Consider the following 23432-nt stretch of genomic DNA (forward strand, 5'->3'; position numbering starts at 1 on the left):
ATTTTTTATGACACTATTTTTTAAGAAATGAGTTTTAATATTAAAACCAATATTTTTAATTTTTTTTTAAATTTACAATACCTATTATTAGTAATTAAAAACAGATTTCTAGCACATGACAACAATTTTTATCTTTCATAGTAACGCGCGTTTATAGAACTTTTATTTCCAGGATTGTATAGGTCTAACCGATAGAAGCTGAGCAGCTCTTTTAATATGAGTCACCATAATGTATCAACACTGTATCCATGCTCCTTATAACAATGTTTTAAATATTAAAACAATTCCAAAACGCTAAATTTACATCACATTAAAACCATCTCCATGGTTACCAATCTTAAAGTTTTATTTATTTTTTAAATTGAAAATTACATGATAAATTTTTAGGAAATCCAAATTTGAAAACAATTTCTTAAAATTTGATTAGTATTTATTTGAATTACTATTGAAAAAATCAGATGGAGAAGCAAAAGAAGATCAATGATCCTGCATCTTCTACTTTCTCTTGCAAAGACGCAATTCATTGCACTGAAATTATAAAGGATCGTTTGTATTTTGCTACATTTACCAGCCTGAAGGAAAGAAACAATACGGCAGATGTTCACTTTTTCTCCATAGATAACGAGCTGGTGTACAAAAACTTTTTCTCCGACTTTGGACCGCTAAACTTGGCTTGTCTGTACAAATACTGCGTCTTACTTTCAACCAAACTGAAGGCACCGAGCTTATCAAACAAGGTAAATAAATTATTTTTACTTACTTAACTAATATGTTAAATATTTTTATGTATAATAATATTATACACAATATAGGCCTACACTATAAAATATAATCATATATACAATAAAAATCCAATTATTAGACTATTGACTATCTTTGAATATCTTTTTTTGTTAGCCTATGAGTGCATTATATATAATGTATATACATTTATAAATGAAAAAAATTTAAATATTGAATCTTTTTTTACCCTTCATTAATTTTACTGTTTCAGGAAAAACATTTCCTAAAACAGGAAACCCATTTGCTGAAATGTGTGAATACACATTTAAATGTAAAATCACTTTACTTATATAGACTACTTTATTCAAATTAATAATAAAAAAATATAAAACTGTAGTACCCTTTTTATTAATAAATAAATATATTATTTATTTATTAAAATGTTTTAAATAAAAAGGGTACCTACTACAAGTTTTATATTGTTTTATTGATTTTTTCATTGTTTTTGTAGTACCCTTTTTATTTATATATAAATAAATTATTTATTTATTGAAATTTTTAAATAAAGAGTGTAATACAAGTTTTATATTGTTTTTATTAATTTACATTTTTAAGTGTACTAGTATATTTTATTATGACTGGATAGATGTGCAGTTGCATCTTGTTTCTTAATATTTACGGTATACAAGAAAATAGTAAAATTTCTACATTAAAATATTCTGCAATCCCTATATTACATGCTCTGTAAAAATGCTCTAGGTTACCTATCTAGCAATGGTATTTAGACTGGGCCTTGGGTAACTGCTTGTTTTTATGATCTCCAACTCATTCTTGCTTCCTATTTTTACAATAATCATTCTCTTACTTACTTTTGTTGTAAATCCTCTATCGATTTCACTTATTTGAAAGATAGCCTAATAAATAGATAATTAAATATTGTTCAATCTGTATCTATCAATTTATTTATTAAAAATATAATAAATACAAACACATAGCTGGAAAAATTACTGGATAAATGAATCAATAAGAATTATAACTCGAATTCGTATGAATTTTCATTCACTTATTCATGTTTCAGGCGATAGTTCACTGGACATCACTGGACCCTCGTAAGCGAGCGAATGCTGCCTACCTGATAGCCAGCTTTGCAGTCATCTACTTGGACTACAACCCGTGCGACATCACCCGAAACCTCACCGTTCATAGGCATCCATTCCTGGCGTTCCAGGACGCCGTCCTGGGCCCCTCATTGAGGCGCCTGCGCATGATCGACTGCCTGTGCGCCCTGCAGAAGGCGTTCACGTTCAAGTTTGTCGACTTTGCCGACTTCAATCTGAAGCTGTACGAAGAGTTGGGCAGTGTGAGCAACGGTGACATCACTTGGGTGCTGCCGGGGAAATTGATCGCTTTCCAGGGACCCAACGATCTGCCGGATCGCTTCTGTCATAGTCCTGAGTTCTACGCCGAGTACTTTGTCGCTAATAAAGTGGAAACCGTAATCAGGCTCAACCAACCGACTTACGATGCGTCTAGGTATTTATCTCTCACTCTTAGTCCACTCAGTCACAATTACAATAGATCCTGTTTGTAGATTTTAGTTTTTTGATCATGTTATCATTTTTATTAATATTTTTGAGCAGGAGAGTTTTGGACTAGCCTGTTTTCCTCTCCCAATCATTATTACATAATAGTTTGTCATTAGATGGATATATGTAGATAGAATGAGGGTTACACAAATATCAAAGATCAAAGAAAATACAAGGAAAAAGACTCCAGTGGTACGGACATGTGGAGAGAAGGGAGGACGATTATGTGGGGAAAAAAGATCGACCACTTAAATGTCGAAGGCTCTAGGAAGAGGAGAAGACCTAGAAAGAAACAATTGAAGAAAATTTAAGATTTAGGAAATTGTATTGCCCAAAATCTTGTAGAAAAGGGAATAACACTAAACGAAGCCCATGACCGAGACTCCTGGAAGCGATTGACCCGAAGGGCCGACCCCACCTGAGTGGGAAAAGGCTGAGAAGAAGATGAATAATAAGATTTTCTATTTATTGTAGTAAGGCTATGTCACTGACTTGAAAACTGCTATTTCAACTTATTATTGATTGATTGTAAACCTTCAACTATCTTAATATCTTCATTTTTAATTTTAATATGTTCTATTCTAGCTTAATCTTGACATTTTTCGCTCTATGGCTAAGACACTGGCTTCTTAAAATTAACTTTAGAAAGCCTCTATTGAACTGTATTCAAATGATATGGTAGTTTTGTAGAATTAGTATCAATAATAGAGATGAATAAATAATAATAAAATAATAAATGAATAAAAAGATGAGGAATCTTTTCAAAGGCTCTATTTTTAATTCTTCACAAAAATTATAAATACATTTAATAATTGAATTGTTGATCTCTTTTCATGCAATACTTGCCATGGAGTTCTGCTGTCAATATTAGTTATAAATTATATTATAATCTCCTATCTTAAATTATTAGCTTTAGCTATAATAATGAATTGATCACCAACTTCATCTTCAAATAACGAGAAAAAACGTGTTTTATAACTATCATTTGAAGATTTTGTGCAGTGGCATGATAATGTCGAAAGTGTGTTCCAAAATAAGTACACCAAAAGAGCTAGTTGTAACTCTTCATTTCGATTTTTCTCCCAATTTTTCCTACCACAAGATATTCTAGCAATAGATACTTGAATACTGGTAAATTTGTATTGTATTTTAAATACCCTAGCAAAGTTTTTAATTCAATAAATGAGTTAATTAGTTAATGAAATAAATTCATACACATTCTATGTACACAGGTTCAAGAAATACGGACTTTCGCATCACGATCTTTACTTCATTGATGGGTCTCCCCCGACAATAGAGATTGCTCTAGAGTTTTTAAGAATATGTGAAAACTCCAATGGCCCAATAGCAGTTCACTGCAAGGTTATTTGATCATTATATTATTCTCACCAACTCCATAATTGTAGAGTTTCTCTACAAAAGTGACTATCTCAAAATTATCGTTTTTGAGTTATACATCCAGATCTATAGATTTTTGACGGCTAATCAGAATTTGTTATTAGTTTCTCACAAAACTGACGATTTCCATATGAAAAGTAATGTTGAAGATAGCGAATTTTTACAAAAATGACTATTTCCTTCTAGAAAAACGAAATGATTCTTAACAAAACGTACTTTTTCCTTGTTCGATTCTGTATATGACAAACATGACTTTTTCCATTATCAAGTTAATCTCAGATAGCTTGATTTCTGACAAAACGTACTATTTCCAGTACCTACAGTTGACTAAATTTTATATTATTTTATTCGCTGTTTCTGCCAGTATTGATACCAGTATTTTTATATAACTCTTTTATAATATAAATTATTACGACTAGCAGTCCATTTTCACAATAAAAAAACTCATTCACTCACTTTATATTATAAAAAAGTGACAAAGCAGATGGAAACCAACAGTGAAGAATTTTTTGATAGTGAAGCAAATAAATGTCCACGTCAACTATATAACTTAGTCATAATATCATAATACTTTCATTTATATAAAAAAGTGGTATGTTGTTTCCAGCTTATAAGTTTCAAAATGTTGGTATATTTCAATTTACTATCCAGTTTAAGTTCTTGTAGAGTTTTAAATAAACCAAACTATTCTTCCAGTTTGTTTTTCTTTTCTTGATAAAATCAGTTCCCTACAAGTCAGGATGTGGAACAAGCAGAAGTTGAGAGAGAATAATATTCTCAAAGAATTCGAATTGAGAAATAATGGATTTTTTACAAAAACTCTTCAAAGTACCGTCTTAAAACAGTGTAATCTTCTAAGTACCTAGCTAATATTTGTCATCAACTGCTATTAATATTTATAAAATGAAGACATAGTTAAAGTAATTTCATTGAACATTATATAATTGAAGAAATATTATACATAATAATGAATCTTATTTTCAACCAGAAAGACACCATAAGCACCACAAGCCATATAGGTACAGCTGATGGAAGCTTCAAGGGATACATTTTATTCATTTTTATTCATTATTTTTCTCGATCAGTTTTCAGTTTTGTGCAGGCAAACACATAATATAGAGTACAGAATAATGATTGTGAAAAATAGCTGATTCTATGCTGAAACTCTAATACCAAGTTGATAAAGTAATGGTACATACTGGAATTTTACAAAACGAACTAAATCCAGGAAATAGTCATTTTTGTCAAGAGTAGAATTTTTAAATGCCTGGAAAAGCATTCTATTTTCATTTTATACTCACTCATTCTTTTTAAAATTCAATGAAATTTGTTACATTTCAAAGCTACCAACTAGGCCTACCGTCAGATAATTTTACTTCTGTGGTGTCATAATAGTTTTTTGCTTCTCCTGAGAAATTACGTTTTGGAGATAGTTACTTTTGTAGAGAAGCTCTACAATTAGTATCCACCTCCAAGTTATTAGCATTCAATATTTGGTCCTTCACATTTGTTTTTTTTTCTAATATTCCTATTGTTTATTCCTTACCGTATCATAACCAAATATATAGATTGGGACAACTATTTCACAATATTGTCAATAAAATTTCACAGTGAAGTTTGTTGACTGATGCATCTATAGCATAGAACAACAGCTTGTGTGATGATGGAAACATTGTAGTCCTAGAGCGGAGAAGGTAGCTTCAAGAGTGTTGCATTCGATGCAGGTAATTAGGTGGAGGAGGGTGGAGAATAGTGGACAGTTATATGTGCCACCATTTACAAATTCATATATTTATTTATTTGCATCAATAAAATATTAAAAATGTTAAGCGCATGCATTACATTCAACACCCTTATTGAAGCTACCTTCACCGCTCCACCCTGACAATGTGTTAAAACAAAGGCTATTTATATAGCCTATAGCCATTTTGAAACGGTCAGCACACTCAACTCAGGTGATTTCCTCCTTTACTTTGCTTTATTCATCTTGAAAATATTGTAGATTCCAATAAATTGTGAAAAGGTAATTTTTTTGAGGAAGGAAGCTAAATAATGGAAGATAAATATTTTTGTTTGGTTGAAGGCTGGTCTAGGCAGGACAGGAACTCTGATAGCCACCTACCTGATGAAGCATTTCCGGTTGACGGCGTTGGAAGCGATCGGCTGGCTGCGCATCTGTCGGCCTGGCAGTGTGATTGGGCCTCAGCAGACCTGGCTCGAGGACCATCAACAATTCATATGGAAGTGGGGACAATCTTACAGGTACAACCCTCACACTCATACTTTCCAATCATTGAAACCTACTTTTGTTGTTATCTTTACTTAATAGGTAAGTGCAGTTCTAAAATTAAGGCTCGTATTACATTAAGCCTCCAGTCTCGGCACCCAGTGGGTCGCCAAGTATCCGAGCGAGTAGGGAGACTTTATAGCTCTTATTGCTGTTGGCGTGCCTCTTGCTTGGATTGTGGAGAGTCCCGTAGGAAGTTCCACTTCTCCGTCATAACCACAATCTCCCATGATGGAAAACTGCGTTAGTTCTTATTGTGCTCATTTCACTAGGGTCGCCAGATGCTGGCGATTGACTACCGAGTTTGGAGACCTGGCTAGTGTATCTCTCGGGTCGCCAGCTGGTGGCTGAATGTAATACTTACGAGCCTAATATGATAAATTATTTAGCGTGAATAATTGGACAAAACCTAAGTATTTCCACTCTTTTAATTAGTAATGAAAATTGAGAAACAGAATAAGTTTTGGGAAGTTGTATTTTTTCTTTTCTGATTTTTTTTTTTTGTTTATGACAGAGAAGTTCAATACAATATCAAATTATACAATATAAATGTAGACTATTTCTCTTTAAATGACTCAGTTTCCTGTAAATTTCAAAAACCTTCAATGAGAATACATAACAAAATGCTAACTTCAAAACTACCTAGTCATCTCAATTTGTAAGATTGTACTTTGTGATTTCATTGTGCAAACTTTGTAAAGAGAAATGCTCAAATTTGTTTAAGGTTTGTTTGAATATGCTAGGAAATGTTTCTTCTTCTACTGTTTCTTCCTCTATCATCAATATCCTAAACATTTGCTTTTTCTCTCCAGGATGCGACATTACAAGAACGATTTTATCACTGCGTTTGCGACCGGCATCTACAGCTTGAACTCGCTCGGCGAGGAAGTACATGTGGCATCTTTACTCTGCATTCAGGCCGATCAAGGAGAATCTCCTGCTGTTACAAAGAGTAGGAAAGCCTGCGCCAAAAAGATGTCAAACAAGAAGAGCAGCACGAATACGGCAAAATGCGGCAGTAATATGGCTCCACTGTACGAATTGCGTTCCATGGCAAGTAGCAAAGAAGCAGGTTCATCTCATCCTCTCAGTGAAGGCGTTCCTGAAGGCCCTATGCTAGTAAAATCAGGTAAAATCTTCTCTCTCCTCCACCTCTACTATATAAATAAATCGTACTTTTCTTCTTAGAACTGAATTCCTTATGTTAGCCAAATTAGGTACTTATTCTGTCCCTGGACATATAAATTAGGCCCTGGACATATTCTATGCAGGGTGTTTACGAACACCGTATACTCTTAACCAATACTCTAGGGCATTGCTCCTGGGTAGGAAACATATCTAAATATGATATTTAAATTGTCCGGAAGTCATCAGTTACTCACACAGCGGCCATTTTGATTTTTTAACTTATTATTTTTTCTAAATAATGATTGAACATACGAAATAGAAACTTTACAAAATCATTTATCACAAGTAGACAAAGCTACAAGAAAATTATGATCATTTTTCAAATTCATAAAAAAATGGCGGCCATTTAAAACGTTGTTTCTTAATTAACTCAGAAACCGTTGGTTTTAAAAAAATACAAGAATAACTTTTCTTAGTAAATTTAATTACCTATCGACTACCAATATTAACTGAGATATGGCAGCTTCAGTGATAGGACACCGCTGGGGGTTAGTTGCATTGCATGCCAAGGCATGCGGCTAAAGTCTGCCAAACCAATGCAACAGTCTCCGTCTGATTTGCATGTCATTTGTAAGCTGTTCTAGATCATTTCAAACAATAATTAATGTTACATAACCCTCTTGGTCTTGGCATTAGTTTAGAATGAACTACCATATCTCAGTTAATATTGGTCTAATCTCAAAATGTCAGGACCAATCGATAGGTAATTAAATTTACTGAAAAAAGTTATTCTTGTAAATGTTTTGTAAAACCAACGGTTTCTCAGTTTTTTAAGAACAATATTTTAAATGGCTGCCATTTTATTTTATGAATTTGAAAAATTATCATAATTTTTTGTAGCTTTGTCCAGTTGTTATAAATGATTGTGCAGTTTCAACTTCGTATATATGTTCAACCATTATTTAGAAAAAAATCAAAAAGGCAGCTGTGTGAGTAACTGAAGACTTCCGGACAATTTAAATATGATATTAAGATATGTTTGTTACCCAGGAACAATGCCCTAGAGTATTGGTAGGCAGTTCGTAAACACTCTGTATATGGTATTTTGAAGATGTTGTTTGCCCAATTGTTGCTAAAATACCTATTTTCAAACCTTTTTCATGAATCACTTGACAATTAATTATTTTTACACTGATATCAAATTATATAATTATATTATACTGATCTCCAATAATTAGACTCAACAAGTAGTTCTTTGTTTAGATTTCGTATAAATAACTGTTTATTTTTGTGTTAGAATATACTCTAGTGACTTGTACCTGTTTTTGTTTTAACACAGTCCTCCTACTGTGAATATAGGTACCTTATGCTCTTTATTTCTTTTTATCATCAAATCTCGACATTTTTCAGATGATACACAAACAAAATCAACATTAAAAAACTACAAACTAACTAAAGAAAATGGGAATCGTTGTTCTATCACACAGGGCGATCAATTGAATTCAGCAAAATTTAAATTGAGGAACAAGAGAAATTCAAAAACAGTAGTGGATTATTCGTGATATTTTTGTTGCAATTTTAAATAGCGGTAATACTATTTCATCTCTAATAATTTTATGACGTAGTGTGTTTCAAGAACAATCAATTACAGTTTATATTAATCAAATCGATACAGTTTGAAATTTATTGAATACTACTATTGTGTAGTGGCAGCTTTTTCCAATTTTATGAATTCTACTACTACTTTTCATGTAAGTACTTCAAGTCCAAGATTCGGTTCCCACTAGTGCGATACGGTACTACACGCAATCGATATTGCTACCCATCTTCTAGAAACCGCATTACGTTTCAATACTGACAATATGTTTAGCCTTGATAATATAATATTCCAGGTTTGTTTCATTTGGGATGGATAAAATCAACGACAAAACGTTTTACCAATCAGTTAGCTTTATTCTAGAAGTCATTGGAAAATAAAAGAATTAAAATGTCAAATGGTTTCACTTCAAGTATGAATAAGGACGTTTTCCGGATGATGCTACTGGTTCTGCTGCTGCTCGAGTAATTCCTTGAAATTCCATGACGTCATCCATCCCTTCAGTATTTCTCTCATCTCCTTCCTCGCCGCAGTTAGGCCTGGCGAATCATTGGCGCTATCCTGGCTCTCGTCTTGACAATGACTGGCATCTAAAACATTGAGCAACATGAAGCTCCTCCTCAGGACTCAGGAGTGAAATGCATTCATCATTTCTCATCAAAAATTGAGTTTTTTTATCAACATAGCTGAGTATTTATTTATTTGTTGTCTTCTTGGTAGTATTCATTGGATTACATTCTTCAATCAATTCAAAAAATACCAGTTCAAATTTGTACTTCTTATGGGAGGTATCTCATATTGTTATGCCCCTCGATTGTTATTGCCGGCCAGGATAGCCGAGACGACTAACACGTTACACCCGTCAGTCTGATGCCGCTACTTGGTCGTGGGTTCAAATACGCCGTCAGGCATGGACGTGTTTGATCATCTCATCTCATCACCCACATACAAGCTAAAAGCTCATGTGGGCATCATTCGAAAAAATATATATTCGAAAACTCAAGCTTTATTCTCACGAAAAATCTTCTTGAGCTGAAAACCATTTAAATCAAAAGGAGGTTCATATTCATATAGGGAGACTTATATTCTTGGTGCTATACTTCAAAATTTATCCCATCATACTCAGTTGAAAGATTTTAATCTATTTATTGACAATGCTTTAAATGATATTCCTATGATGTTATATCAAGTTATCTAATTGATTTTAACACAAATTCTTTAAATTTCTGGAAAATTACTCATTTTCTGATGCAGGCTACTCTTGTTTAATGGTCAACTAAACACTTTAGTATTCAGAAAGTAAAATATAAGTTGACCTTTACAATATTGTGAGGTATTGTAGCTGCTCATTAGTCAATTAAGTTACGTTGAATGCACACTAGGAGATTAATGTAATGATTTGGACTAATTAATACTGATTAGGATAGTAGGCCTACTGATATATTTATCATGATACTATCAAACGATGACAGACAATATATATCTAATGATAGATACTATCAGCATTCATATTACTATTAGTCGATTGAGTTTATGGTTCTAATAATGGATGAATAATTCTTACTGTCAATGTAAACGGCTTTATATCCTTGCTGCTCATTGCTTTCAGTGATTCCTCTGTCTTGCCACTGGTCCACTGAACCCTGTGTGAACATTGTTTGACTTTGTTTGTAATCCTTTCCACCGTAGTACTTATTGGTTTCGCCAACCTTTTGCTGTATGTATTCTGGAGTAAACCTGAAAATTCATAAAATCATAGGTTCATTTTTTTAAATTTTGAAAATGATGATGATTTAATTGAATAAATTGAGATTAGTTTCAATATAGGATGGTCGCCGATTGAAAGATATCGTACCTACCTGATATTCATTCAATGATCGATATTCATTCATGATTTAGACGAAAATATAGAAATCTGTGGATTGATAGAATTGTTAAACTCAGCTTAATTATACCACATAAATTGTTTTTTTTTTACTGTTAGCTTTCTTGTTCAACTTTGACAGCTAATATTTTCATGACAACTCAAGAAATCATAACAGAATGCCAGAATGCAGTACTAGGTACTAGATAAATAGCATTATAAATTGAAGTAGGCCTACTTACTTATCGCCAAATACACCTTTACATTCCTCTTCATAGAAGGACACAGGCAATATATTTGCAAAAAGATTATCTTCATCTGAGGCTGATTGGAAATATCCGAATTCTGAACAAGTTTGCCATGTCCATTGACGTGCTAGAAGTAAACATAAACAAGGGTCTTAATAAAATTATTTTTGAAATAAACAAAAATTGGATAGATTTGAATATTTTCTAATAACTTTTCACTTACAATATTGGGATATCATTATTCTATTTTGGTCAATCACTTGTAATAAAACCTCTATCTAAAGTTGATAAAAATATAAGTTGTCTAAACAATGTTTATTTATAGTAGTAGTTTTATTACTACCATAGAGTTAGTAGGCAAGAGATGTTGAAAGAGGGTTATCCAGGAACCCTGATACTATCCTGATAGTAAAACGGTTACTGAAATTACCAGCAATAGCACCTGATTTCGAGTGTTCAAAATCACGAAATTTGAACTCACTGCGGAAGGCAAGTACTAGGATAGTTGCCGTTATTTTGAACCGATAATTTTTGCTGCCAATAATTTTGAACTACTCGTTGCTCTCCTGATAAATCATCAATTTGGCACTTGAAACTTTATGGAAATGCACTACTAATTCAGCCATAGATTAGTTGAACATTTATTCATTAATTTATGTATTCAATGATACAGAGAACACAATTTATTAAATTGATTGGGGAAGAACCAAACAGAATACATTGATGATGGTGGGAGGGGGGATTATAAGAATATATACTTACAGCCCTCTTTACCAAATGTGGTATTTTTTAAGGTAGCTACATTAGCTGAGAACCTGGATCCCGTGCACGTGGAATTGTATTTGGCTCTGACGGTCGCCTTGAGGAAGTCGGCGAACTTCTGCATAGCATCGTCGTCATCCGCCGCGCCGCTCACTGCGTTGCAGATGTCCGGTATGTTCTGCGCATTTCCTGTGCCATTGTACTGTATTATGTTGCCGATAACCGCCACTTGGAACTGAGCGAACGACTGCACATCCAGAGGGTTGTCTGTAGTCAGTTTCACACAAGTTCTGGGAAAAATAACAATATAGGGTAGTTCATACAACAGTTCTATAATGAGCGTCTTTAACCCACGAGTTGAATGTAGAGTTAAGACACAAGTGAGCGAGCTATAAGATCACTGATTATACAGAGTGATTTTTTAGTCCTGTCACCCAATTCACAATTCAATTTATAAAATGGAAATTCAGTTGTAATAAATGTCTATAATTATAGTTGTTATACATATACAAGAGAAATTTGATATTTTATTTATCACATTTCTTAGGTGCTTAAGATTATGCTCAAAATTACCAATTGAGGTTATACATGCTTTGACTTTTTCCACCTTATATTATTCATGTTCTATGGTAAGACATTCTGTTAATAAGACAACCGGAATCCACACAGAATGTTATACAGCTCAGTTAATCAACTGGACTGCCGTGTGTATATCGATTGAGACTAAAAATTTTACTCTATTAGAAATATATTACCACACACTTTCAAAAGGGTAACAAGAAAAATTCTCTCTGGATTTATAGTTTAATGGAAAAGGTGACCGGTACTATTTTTATAGAGAGATTCTCTTTGATCTGTCTTTCTGTTCGATTACTCAAACAATGCTTAGAGTTTAAAGTGAAATTTATCATATGACAACATCTCTTTTCAAATAATTGGCTTCAGGCTGGACTCACACAAGATGCGGTTCAAAACGGTGCTCCATCGTTTTAGCACATGTCAGACTTTTATTTGGATACAGAATTCGTCCAGCCCTACTCAGCAAAACTTTATTTTAATAATTTATTTAAATACCAATTTTTTTATTATTCATTTTGCGACGTGATTTCAAAGAATATTCAGACGGATTGTAAAGAGTTTAATGGATTAAAGCTTATCTGGAAAAGTGGACTGTATAAATCAAGTAGGATAGGTCTATAGGTGCTTGCATAGCAGAAGAAGTTGACAACTCGCACCTGACTGGGTATAACACAAAAAGTGCTCATACAGGAATCTATCATTCTAGAAAGTTTTAGAAATGTAAGATTTTTATGGTTTTTCCTTGACAAATAGATCCTTTTGGATGTTCTGACTTGCCTTAGTATCCAATAAAAATGTATATTGTATTGATTCATGCTGTAAATAAACAATTTATTCATTTGATTAATTCTTTAATGTGAGCTGTTCCTTTCGCTTGAATAGAAGATTTATTCTACATTATTTTGACATGATTATATATATACTGGATATTAGGATAAGTTTTTGCCGTAATTGAACAGTATATAGTCGGAATTTGTCTCCCCTTACCCAAATATCTTTCTGAGATTAGCCAGGCCCTCATTGGTCTTCATCATTTGCTCCTCCTTCTTGGCCACGGATTGCACCGTTTTTGCACATTGGGGATCCCAGGCGGCCAGTGATTTGTATGACACCTTGTTGTAGCCTGCAAACGACAATCTTTGTAGATTACTTATTTATTGAGAGAACAGGTAGTCCCATATTTATGTGGTGAAACTCCATCACAAATACATCTCAAAGGATAAAAATACAAATTTATTCAAAAATAAAATACATCAAGATACATACTGAAAAGTGTTACGACTACAAAATGCGTTGAATATTGAAAAAATCTTGACGATTCATAGAATTATTTTAGAAAAATTATGCAGTTTTTCAAAGTCATTATCAATAACATTTGATAGCATATATCTAATTTGATAAAACTCTCATGACAGAATAGAAAAATGCATGAAGCGATAAAGATATTTTAAAAAGAAATTGAGCTATGTGAACGTGAACATGCTGAAGGAAACAATCAACAGAAAAGTAGTAGAGGAAAGAATTCAGTGAAATTATAAGTTGATGGACAGGAAATTTGACAATATTTTCTTGACAATCTAGAAATAATACAAGATGAGGTAAAGATATTGAAAAAAGAAATTGAGTCATGTTAAGGTAAACATGAAAGACACAATAAAAAGAGTAGTAGTAAAGAAAAGAATTCAGTGGAAAAATAAGTTGAAAATGGACAAAAAATGTATGGACTTGAAGGTGAGTTATTGAAGAGAATGTAACTATTAGCATAGAATAACCAATCTATTTATGGCTATTCTCTGCTATTAGTGAACTGACCAGTGAAGTCGACTATTGCTTCGACAGGTGCACTTGACGCATGCGCGATGAAAACCTTGTTGGAGTATTTGAGACGCACCCAGGCGGACAGGGCACCTGAGTATGAACCACCAAAAACAACCACTTTACTCTTATCAGTCATTCCGAACTTCTTCATCATGCCATCAATGAAATAATCCAAATCAGCCAATGCTTGTCGACTGCTCAGGTATTTCAAATTCTTGTCACTCATATCACTGTCAAATGAAAACAAATTTGGTAAATTAAGTTAGGTAGGCTTAGGTATTGATGAATTCATATCATCAATTCTTTGTGATATATTTCAGAAGTTTAAAAAAATTGACTTGGATTATAAATAATCTTCAACATTGTTCTAGTATTATTCTACGTCTCTAGTGAAACTAAATCTCAACTCTTCATAATAGGTACCCTACTTTCTACTCATATTGTGAAGAGGTGATTTTTTATCAGATCATAAAAAATAATTCGGCTACTACATCGATCCTTTATTATTTAATCTAGTAAGGGAATAAATTCATCCATTCCATTTCATTTTTAGCGATTTAATTGATTTTTTAAGGAATGGAACAAGTTTTGTGAAAGAACATTTTCGGAGAAAAGACTCTGTAGTGGTTGCATGAGTTTGTTAAATTTTAACTGTGATTAAGTGCTAATTAAAGAGAGGTCTTCCGCTTCTGCGATTGGTTATCGTGGCATTTAATCGTCATCCAATCACCGTTGAAATCTAACAGATTTTGGTAAAATCGAGCGGGCCTCTCACTAGATTGATACGGTATAGAAGTTCAGAAAAAAGGGCATAGACTTACTTAGTAGGGTGACTTTCGCCATAGAACCTGTGTTCCACATAGATGAAAAGAGCTCTGTAGTCTATTCCGAATGACACCCAGAAGCCCCCATTCACCCATCCGCCCTGAATACCTGCTTCACCTCCAATCTTTATAAATAGGGGAAGTTGATCACCACCAGAATCTGTGCCATTTTGCGCCAAAAACCAATCAGCATTGTAATAATACCGCTGTAAATTAAATAAGAGAAGGTAAAATTGAAGTACCTATTGAAAGTGAAGTATTTTATAATATTACTATACAGTTACAGTCAAATCAAATAAAATATTAATAAGACATGACTCTCTCAATTTTCCTATAAATTGACATGAAATTCAAATGTTGCCTCTGCAGATCCTTTGAAATATTACTGTATTTTTGTATAGCGCGTATTGTCGGACCACGGGATTGGTTAGATTGTCAATGGCATGAACGGGAAAGAAGTTTATGATCCATAAGTTACATGGTTCAGAAAAAGTTGGTGAAATAGCAAGGTTTCCAACACCAATCTGTTTGTAATTTTTACAAGTTTTATTTTTTATAACACACAAGTTTTATGAATATATATAAATGACAATAATTTGTTAAAATAAAGTTGAAAGTTGTTGAATAGCTGAGTTTAATTTATGTCATCATTTATATTATACCTTTTATTTATAAAAATAATTTCATAAATAGCTGAAGAGTGACATATCTATATTGAGGATGTATTCATACCAATTGGATTAACAGAAAACTAAAATAACAATTGAAAAATGCTATTTGAGCTTTATAAATAGCTCAAACAATGAGCTTAAAACAATATGTCTCTTGTGGTGCCAGTTTCCCTAATTTTATATCAAGTTTGTTCTGAAATTATGGGAATTTAGAATTATTAAAAGTTTTTCCAGTTTTTGAAGTTCCTCAAAATCGGTTAATAGTTTCATTACTCACTTGTTTCCATGTCTTAGTGTTCGATTTATCAAAATGATCAAGTTTTTGATCGAACCATTGCGCTTTCCTCTCTTTACTTGCTGGTTTTATGGGATCGGGTGCTTCTCGCTCTAATGTTCTAGGTATGAACACCGCCAAACTTGTTTGGATGTGAACATTCAAAAGAACAATAAGAGCTGAACTGATTATTTTCATCTTTGATCCTTTCGATAAACCTGGAACAATTATTATAATATTCATAGCATATGTAGGTAGTGTATATCGCATCTTGATACTTCCTAGAACATTGTATTTTTCATATTCCATTGATTTTTTTACACATTCAAGGTAGAATTCTTTTTGGTATAATTTACAGGCATTTTCCATCAGAGTACGATTAATACGGTAGTATATAGAAAAGTGCCGATAACAGATCACTATATTACAAATCATACTTCCAGCGTTACAATAACTTATGATACAATAACTTTTAAGATCATGCTGTTGTACAAATCAGACTGTATTTAATATTTTTTTTAGATTTGGACAAGAAATTCAAACAGTCTTATCTATTACCTATATAGACTACAAATTAGTATAGTTACTACTCTTAATTTCTCAAAGATCCAATTTGCTTATTGCCTCATTGTTAAGTCAAAATAATTGTCATATATTATATGCAAAAAATACAGTTATTCTGGAATACAATATTATAACATGAACTAGTCAACAGAAAATTGTCATGTATTATTAGCAAAATATACAGTGATTCTGAAAAAAAACTTTAAAATAAGCTACGACAGTACCTATATAGTGTTTTTTTAGTAGAGCTTTACAAAAATATTACCACTGAAGATGATCATTAACATTAAAATTTTATATTTTAAAGGTTTTTAAATTTTTACTGTATTGTAACATCCATTATAATTATTCTCAAAGAAGTGCAACTTACCTTTATCAATAGAGACCTCTAGGTGGATACCAGCCTATGAAAAGTAACTTCACACTTGTAGTTTCCATTTTATACAGCATAGAAGGGAAATGTGATGTCATTGCATAAGTTTGATAATGCGAACTACCAGTTTTTTGATAAATCCAACATAGTATATTACCAATAATTATTAAATTAGTGTCGTATCGAAGCATTATTAATATGATAAACTCGAGCAATTAACTCTTCACCTGCCCAAGGCAGTAATTGATGTGGACTGGTTCATATTTCCTTATCATCTTAATGAGCTTTTGTTTTAACTCAATATTTACTTTCTTCCATGATTCTGCATTTACTGACAATGAAGGTCAGTATGGTCAGTAGGCATTTACTGCCCATTATGAAAAAGAAATATGTTTGACAAATTTTTAAATTCTGTAGCCTTATATTATGCTATTATAGCAATATATATTTGGTAGCCTGTTGATCCTCCACCAAATTATTAAAAAAAAATAATTTTGTTTCATTGAATCAATAAAAGAATAAAGAATATTTATATACTATTTTGCTATATTTATATGCTTAGTTGTTATATAAAAGAACTCCTCTATGGAACCTTCCATAAAATGAGGGTAGAAAATGAGAACATCAACAATATCAGAAATAGAGAACAGCACTGATGTGATTTAATCTTTATTTTCTAATTCATATGAAATTGTTTACATAATAAATTGAAAGAAATCAGATTATTTACAAGCAAATTCGTAACTACTCATCACATAGAATAAAGACAAGGATAACATTTCGTTACAAAATATAATATGATTTTTTTATCGTCAAATTGTCTTTATTATCTATGTGAAATCATTACCGTATCCAGGTACTTGTGAAATATGACGCATCATATTAACGTTTTTGATGATACTATCATCCATTCATATTATAATTCTTCAATGTTGTTTTCCATCGAACTGCTTATTATTAAATCACTTTTTGCTATTAGTGCAAAAAGATGCCAACCAATAAGAAGATGGTGGACCTGCCAAAAGATCTCGTTGTCACAGTGAGTGATTAATTCATTTATTGTAAAAAATCTGACTGCTAGCCGTTTTTTTCTAATAGTAAAAAGTGATTCATATTATTATAATATTAATTGCAACAGCCTACACCTATGTTTGTATAATCTCCGCCACTAGGAGTAACAACTAATTACGGTACTTTTATGAAATTACCACTGTTGTAAATAAATTATTGTTCTTTGGTAGAAATCAGGGTGGTTCAAAGGTTGCGTTTTTCAGCGTTTTGCTTCCATGCTCATATCTTGAGAACAATGCGTTAAAAAGTCATAACTAACTATTCAAAAATAAAGCTTGATAAATTCTCTATACTTTGTAGGAATATCACAAAGTTTCACTGAACAAAAAGTTCAGTAACGCATTGTTATCAAGATATGAGCATGGAAGCAAAACGCTGAAAAACGCAACCTTTGAACCACCCTCATCCCCTTAGCACATGAGTTTGGAATGAGGACTTTTGATATGTTCTCCTTCTAACCAGTCTCAACAAAGCTGCAAAGTCCAAAATTTTGTTTAAAACATTCCCTCCAAATTCCGTTGTAAATTGCTATATTTTTGCAAAATTCACACTCAACACTGAAGCTGAAGCAAAAGGTGTAGGGAAATTCGTAAAAGTGTAAAATTATACATCAAATTGAAGAGAATTTGATGCTCTATAAGCTCATATAATCAACATGGATTTTTTTCATCGATTTTAAAAAAGTTATAAGAGCAAAAATAGAAAAAAATTGGTGTTTTTATCAAAAATGTCACATCTTCAAGAGCGGATATCTCGAAATCTAGAGGAGATATAAAAAAAGTTTTAAAATGTTTATTGTAGAAAATTATGTAAGCTCTAATTTGTTATATAACAGTCAAGTCCTTAAGATACATAGTTTTTGAGTTTTATGCGATAAACCAAAAAATAGTACCTTTAAACCACCCCCACCTCCTTAGCACAATGGGTAAGGGTGAGGACTTTTGATATGGTTACCTCCCTATTACCCTTAACATAATTGTGGGGTCAAAAATTGTATTCTCAACATTACAGAACTCTATACCCTTTTTTGAGCATTCATTGCCTAGACTAATGGTACTTTCATAAAAATAATTATTTTGTTATTCAGCAGGTAATAGAGATTATACTATTGTTGTATTTTATATGTTTTTGTGTGAAATAAAAACATATTCTACTCTACACAAATATCGGAAAGCGGTTTGACTCAGTGATCGCACTGATAAGCTATTCCTTGAAGTTTAGTTAAGAATCGATCATGCGCCTGCTACCACTACCTCCGTAAACACTCCTACAGAAGTAGTGCTGCTACTCCCGATGGAAGTACTAATATAGCTGACCACTTGAGGCAACTCCTCTGAATATGTTCAATGATTTTAAAAATCGCTTCCTGGTGGCTCGGAACCCACATAAAACTAAAGGTTCACTCCCTCTCACCATCTCTCATCATCATCCTCCTCATTACCTACGCACAAGTTTAAGGCTCATATTTGGGCATCACACACACAGCAAAAAAATAAATAATGCTAATAATGAACCGTTGTTTATGATATTATAGGCAAATATAAAATTGTGAGAAAATTTCTTAATTTTCTAACTTTATATAGAAATAGCTTCTTCCGATCAACAGGTATATAACATTATAATTGTAAATCTATTCATCCTTGAAAGATATTCTATTTATCCTTGAGATATTCTCATACAAAACACTTGCAGTTTTCAACTTTATTAAGGGAATCCAGGGGGTAAGCAAGCAAGGGAACGATAGTTCCCTTGTGAATGACATTTTGGTTTCAGGCTATGTAATATTTCTATACTAACCCAGTGCAAAAACTCAGCTTTCCTCTAATTTGTTACACAGAACCCTGGTTTTTGTCTTCAGTATTTAAAGCTATATAAAAATAATATAATCTTCAAAATACTGTCTAAAACTTCAACCTCACATTTCACAACTGAACTCTCAGCCATTTAAACTCACCCTTATATCCAAAATGAAATATAAATGCCAGTCTGGTATTTGGAAACGTTTTGCTCTCACACCTGGCATGCATTTGCCTTCTCTGGTTGACAAAATGCTCACCTTCCGCTCTGTACGTTAGGATATTTTTGGGGACTTTTATTACTTGTCAAAACTCAAAACCGAGAATTTATCGATTCACATAATTATGTTTGTCCAGAAAGTGCTATCTGAGAAAAGCTTTTCAATTAAATAGTTTTTTTCATTTCAATAATTTGAATATAAATATAGAGTATTCATTTGTTGGAAATTCCATTTTTTGTTTATAGATGAATTTCTCACAAAAAATGGAGTGTTTTTCATTTTTCCGTTTTCAATATTTACTATAACATTTACATTTTTAGGTTATGTTCTTATTTTCATTTTCAAGTTTCAACATGACTCGGAATCGTTGAAACTTTGTTTCGTTGTTCAATTTGTGAAATCTTTTATAATATTAATCAGTAAAATCCTTTCTTGATTTGTGATAATCCAATCTATTTTTAATTTGCATAAATAGGCATTTTTAAAAAGTATTTAACTAGTATAGTTAATAGTTTGTTATTAATAATGGAGGAATCAGCTAAAGAAGTATTAAAATTTTCGTCGCTTTCAAGTTCAATTGAGCCAGGATTCTGGTACAAATTAGCAGAGTTGAAGCTGGAAGTTGATAAATTAGATGAACATGAAAGAAAAATTTGGGGATCTTATAAAAAAATTGGAGGGAAATCGTTATTTACTGTTGGATTATCATCTTTTAACAAGTAAGTTTGTTTTTTTATTTATCCTTTTCTTACTACTTCCTTTTGTGCTTGATAAAGTAATGAGATAACTCTAGATTCGATAGTTAAGTGTTTTTTCGGATTGGTTTCTACGGTTTTGCAGATTTGACGCCTAGTGAGATCGGACTCAAGTCTCAAGTCTCCGTCGAACGAGGCTGATTTAAGAAATCAGAAAGAGGAGGTATTTTGGGTTGATACAGCCCTCAGAGTTAGCATATTCCAGTTTCCTTCTACTCTGGTACCTTTCTAAGGCTGTGATCAGTGATCACATGCAATGAGTATATGTGCGCATCAAAATCTGAAAAGAGCAATATGAACACATACAGATCGTTTGCACTATGCACTTGCTGGTTGCGTTCACTGTGAGCGGCTATATGCAAGACAATGTGTTTTCTAATGGCATTTTCCATTTTTCAAATTTTGTTTTTCGGCTCATGTACGATCTGACTTGCACTTGCACATTACGCATTCAATGATATCACACATACTATAAATTGATAGGATCTTTCATTGTTATCCATCATCTCTCTTTCTCTCCAATGGCGCTACAGCCCAAATCGGGCTCTGGCCTCAACCAAAATACGCCTCCATCCATCTCTATCTAACGCCGCTCTCTTCCACCTCCTTAATTGTAACATTTCATTAGCATCCTTCTGCACTCTATCCTCCCATCGCTCCCTTGTTCTCCCTACTGGTCGTCTTCCTCCAGGCTGACCAACTAACACTTTCCTTGGCACTCGTGTTTCAGGCATTCTTTGCACATGCCCTGCCCATCGGAGGCGCATCAATTTTATATGGGCCGATAGTTGGGGCTCTGCATAAAGTTCTTTCAATTCAGTATTCGTACGTATGCGCCATTGTCCATCCTCGCAAACCGGTCCATAGTTTCTTCTCAGGATTTTTTTCAAACACATCCAAGATACCTGCTGTTCTGGCTGTGATAGTCCAATCTTCTCTACCGTAGCAAACCACCGTTCTTATTATACTCTTATAGAGCTTTATTTTACATATCCGGTGTACTTTTCTATTCTTGAATTTGTTCAGTAATGAGAAAAATGTGCGATTGGCGGTGAGGATACGTTTTTGAATTTCTTTTTGCTCCTCGTTACAATTGATCACACAACTTCCCAAGTACATGAAATTGTCAACTACTTGGTAATTCTTCCCACCACATTCCAGAAATGGCCCAATCCGATTCTTGTTTTGTCTTGATTGGTTGAATACTTTAGTTATGTTGACATTTATCTCCAGACCAACTTCAATGCTATGTTTTTCACGGCTGCAAGAGACCTTCCAAGTATGCCTATATCATCCGCATATCCAAGTATTTGTATTGACTTGATTATCAATGTGCCACTCCTATCCACTGAAGTCCTCCTAATAGCGTGCTCTAGGGCCAAATTGAAGAGAATTGGTGCCAATCCATCTCCCTGCTTCAAGCCACGCGCCACCCCGAAACAGTCTGTGAGCTCTACTGCCACTCTAACTTGACAGACTGTATTTTCCATAGTGGCTCTGACTAGCTTCATCAGTTTTGATGGTATATTGAAGTGCAACATTATTCAGTACAGCTTCTCTCTAACAATGCTGTCATAGGCCTGTCTAAAATCAACAAACATTGCATACAGATCAATGTTGTTTTCCCAGAATTTTTCCGTTATCTACCTGAGAGTGAATAACTGATCTATGTTTGATCTGCCTGGTCGGAATCCTGCCTGGTATTCTCCAATTATATTTTGCACATGAACTCCAAGCCTCATCTTCAGTACTGTGGTGAATATTTTATAGGGCATGTTTAGGAGATAAATTCCTCTATAGTTTTGGCAGTTGAGTTTGTCTCCTTTTTATGGATAGGACATATTATGCTCTTTTTCCATTCCTCTGGGAGTTGTTCTTCTTACCATATTTGCGCAACGAGTCTGTGTAGCCGTCTGCCCATTTGTATGCCTCCATATTTCCAAAGCTCACCTGGTATTTCATCTGCTCCTGGCGCTTTATTATCCCTTAATACTTTAGTGGCTTCCAATATTTCTTCTAGGGTTGGAGCTTCAGTACCAGCCATATTTTCCTGTCGTTCATCCAGTCTAGGTTCTTCGTTCTGTACCATTCGTGGGTCAGCCTGGTTCTACAGTTCACTGAAATGTGTCTTCCATATTTCCTTTATACCCTCTTTATCTCCAATATTTTGGTAGAGAGTTAGTGGGGAGGATATTTTTAATATTCTTTCCGAAGAATGGACATTGATATGTCCAAAGCTCCGCCAATTTATGTAGATGCATAACAATATAATTATTACTATAGTTATTATATTACAAATTGCTTTTTCATATCATATACAGTTCAATAATTATTTTCTTAGTCTATATTATGTAAATTCATCTATAATTTTGCTGTATTGTAAGCTATTGTATATAAGTGTATAAGCCAGTAGCCTATATATTGTAATCTACATAAATAAAGTACTCAATCAATCAATCAATCAATCAATCACCTCTCCATCCTTTTTTTTGCATAACACTGTATGAGGTTTATATCCCCTCTTAAAAACGTTTATCTCTTTGTATGCTTGGTGTGTCTCATTCTCCAGGAAGTTCTTCTCAATTCTCTCCACCATTCTATTATGATACGCTCTCTTTTTTGTTCTGATTATTCTATTTGATGCCTTTCTGGATATTACATACAATTCTTTCTTTGCTCTAGTGTGTCTTTGGATATATAATTTCTCCTATTTTCATTTTTCACTTCGATTGCTTTTCTACAGTCTTCATCAAACCATTCTTCTGTTCTTCCTCTCCTGACCCGTCCTTACTGTTTCTGCTGATGCAGTTAAAACTTCTGTCACGTTCCGCAGTTGTTCCTCTATTGTCATGTCACCTCCAGATCCTTCTATTTCCTAAATTTTTCCAATCAA

At 33.2% G+C, this 23432-nt stretch overlaps 3 protein-coding genes across 3 annotated transcripts in view; 2 read left to right on the forward strand and 1 right to left on the reverse strand.

Annotated features, from left to right (window-relative positions):
• Window positions 1–70: 70 nt before the first annotated feature.
• On the forward strand, window positions 71–8933 carry LOC111056740 (dual specificity protein phosphatase CDC14C). Its single transcript, XM_022344134.2, has 6 exons — window positions 71–737; window positions 1802–2256; window positions 3542–3671; window positions 5791–5969; window positions 6807–7123; window positions 8533–8933. The coding sequence occupies exons 1-6, from the start codon at window positions 459–461 to the stop codon at window positions 8682–8684; spliced, it is 1512 nt and encodes a 503-aa protein (XP_022199826.2). The 5' UTR covers window positions 71–458; the 3' UTR covers window positions 8685–8933.
• Window positions 8934–9050: 117 nt separating this feature from the next.
• On the reverse strand, window positions 9051–19793 carry LOC111056739 (putative serine protease K12H4.7). Its single transcript, XM_039430990.1, has 9 exons — window positions 19722–19793; window positions 15763–15977; window positions 14812–15020; window positions 13985–14220; window positions 13160–13295; window positions 11594–11883; window positions 10826–10958; window positions 10284–10456; window positions 9051–9309 (listed from the first exon to the last, which is right to left on the reverse strand). Exons 2-9 carry the CDS (start codon window positions 15955–15957, stop codon window positions 9161–9163), a joined length of 1521 nt encoding a protein of 506 aa, XP_039286924.1. The 5' UTR covers window positions 15958–15977; window positions 19722–19793; the 3' UTR covers window positions 9051–9160.
• A 289-nt stretch (window positions 19794–20082) lies between these two features.
• The window catches only part of LOC111056744 (ubiquitin-like modifier-activating enzyme ATG7), a 59218-nt gene continuing 55868 nt past the window's right edge, over window positions 20083–23432 (forward strand). Inside the window, exon 1 of the mRNA XM_039431474.1 lies at window positions 20083–20503. Coding sequence (XP_039287408.1) covers window positions 20310–20503 — 194 coding nt within the window. The 5' untranslated portion in view covers window positions 20083–20309. The remainder of the gene's footprint in view (window positions 20504–23432) is intronic.

Source organism: Nilaparvata lugens, chromosome 6, assembly GCF_014356525.2.
Source record: "Nilaparvata lugens isolate BPH chromosome 6, ASM1435652v1, whole genome shotgun sequence".
NCBI classification, from domain to species: domain Eukaryota; kingdom Metazoa; phylum Arthropoda; class Insecta; order Hemiptera; family Delphacidae; genus Nilaparvata; species Nilaparvata lugens.

Excerpts from the sequence above, each read along its gene's own strand:
- LOC111056740 (XM_022344134.2), top strand. The coding sequence starts at position 459 with ATGGAGAAGCAAAAGAAGATCAATGATCCTGCATCTTCTACTTTCTCT. Across the intron at positions 2,257-3,541 it reads CCGACTTACGATGCGTCTAG|GTTCAAGAAATACGGACTTT; the intron begins GTATTTATCTCT and ends CTATGTACACAG. Across the intron at positions 7,124-8,532 it reads CCCTATGCTAGTAAAATCAG|ATGATACACAAACAAAATCA; the intron begins GTAAAATCTTCT and ends GACATTTTTCAG.
- LOC111056739 (XM_039430990.1), bottom strand. The coding sequence starts at position 15,957 with ATGAAAATAATCAGTTCAGCTCTTATTGTTCTTTTGAATGTTCACATC. Across the intron at positions 14,221-14,811 it reads GGCGAAAGTCACCCTACTAA|TGATATGAGTGACAAGAATT; the intron begins GTAAGTCTATGC and ends TTCATTTGACAG. Across the intron at positions 13,296-13,984 it reads AGCAATAGTCGACTTCACTG|GCTACAACAAGGTGTCATAC; the intron begins GTCAGTTCACTA and ends TGTCGTTTGCAG.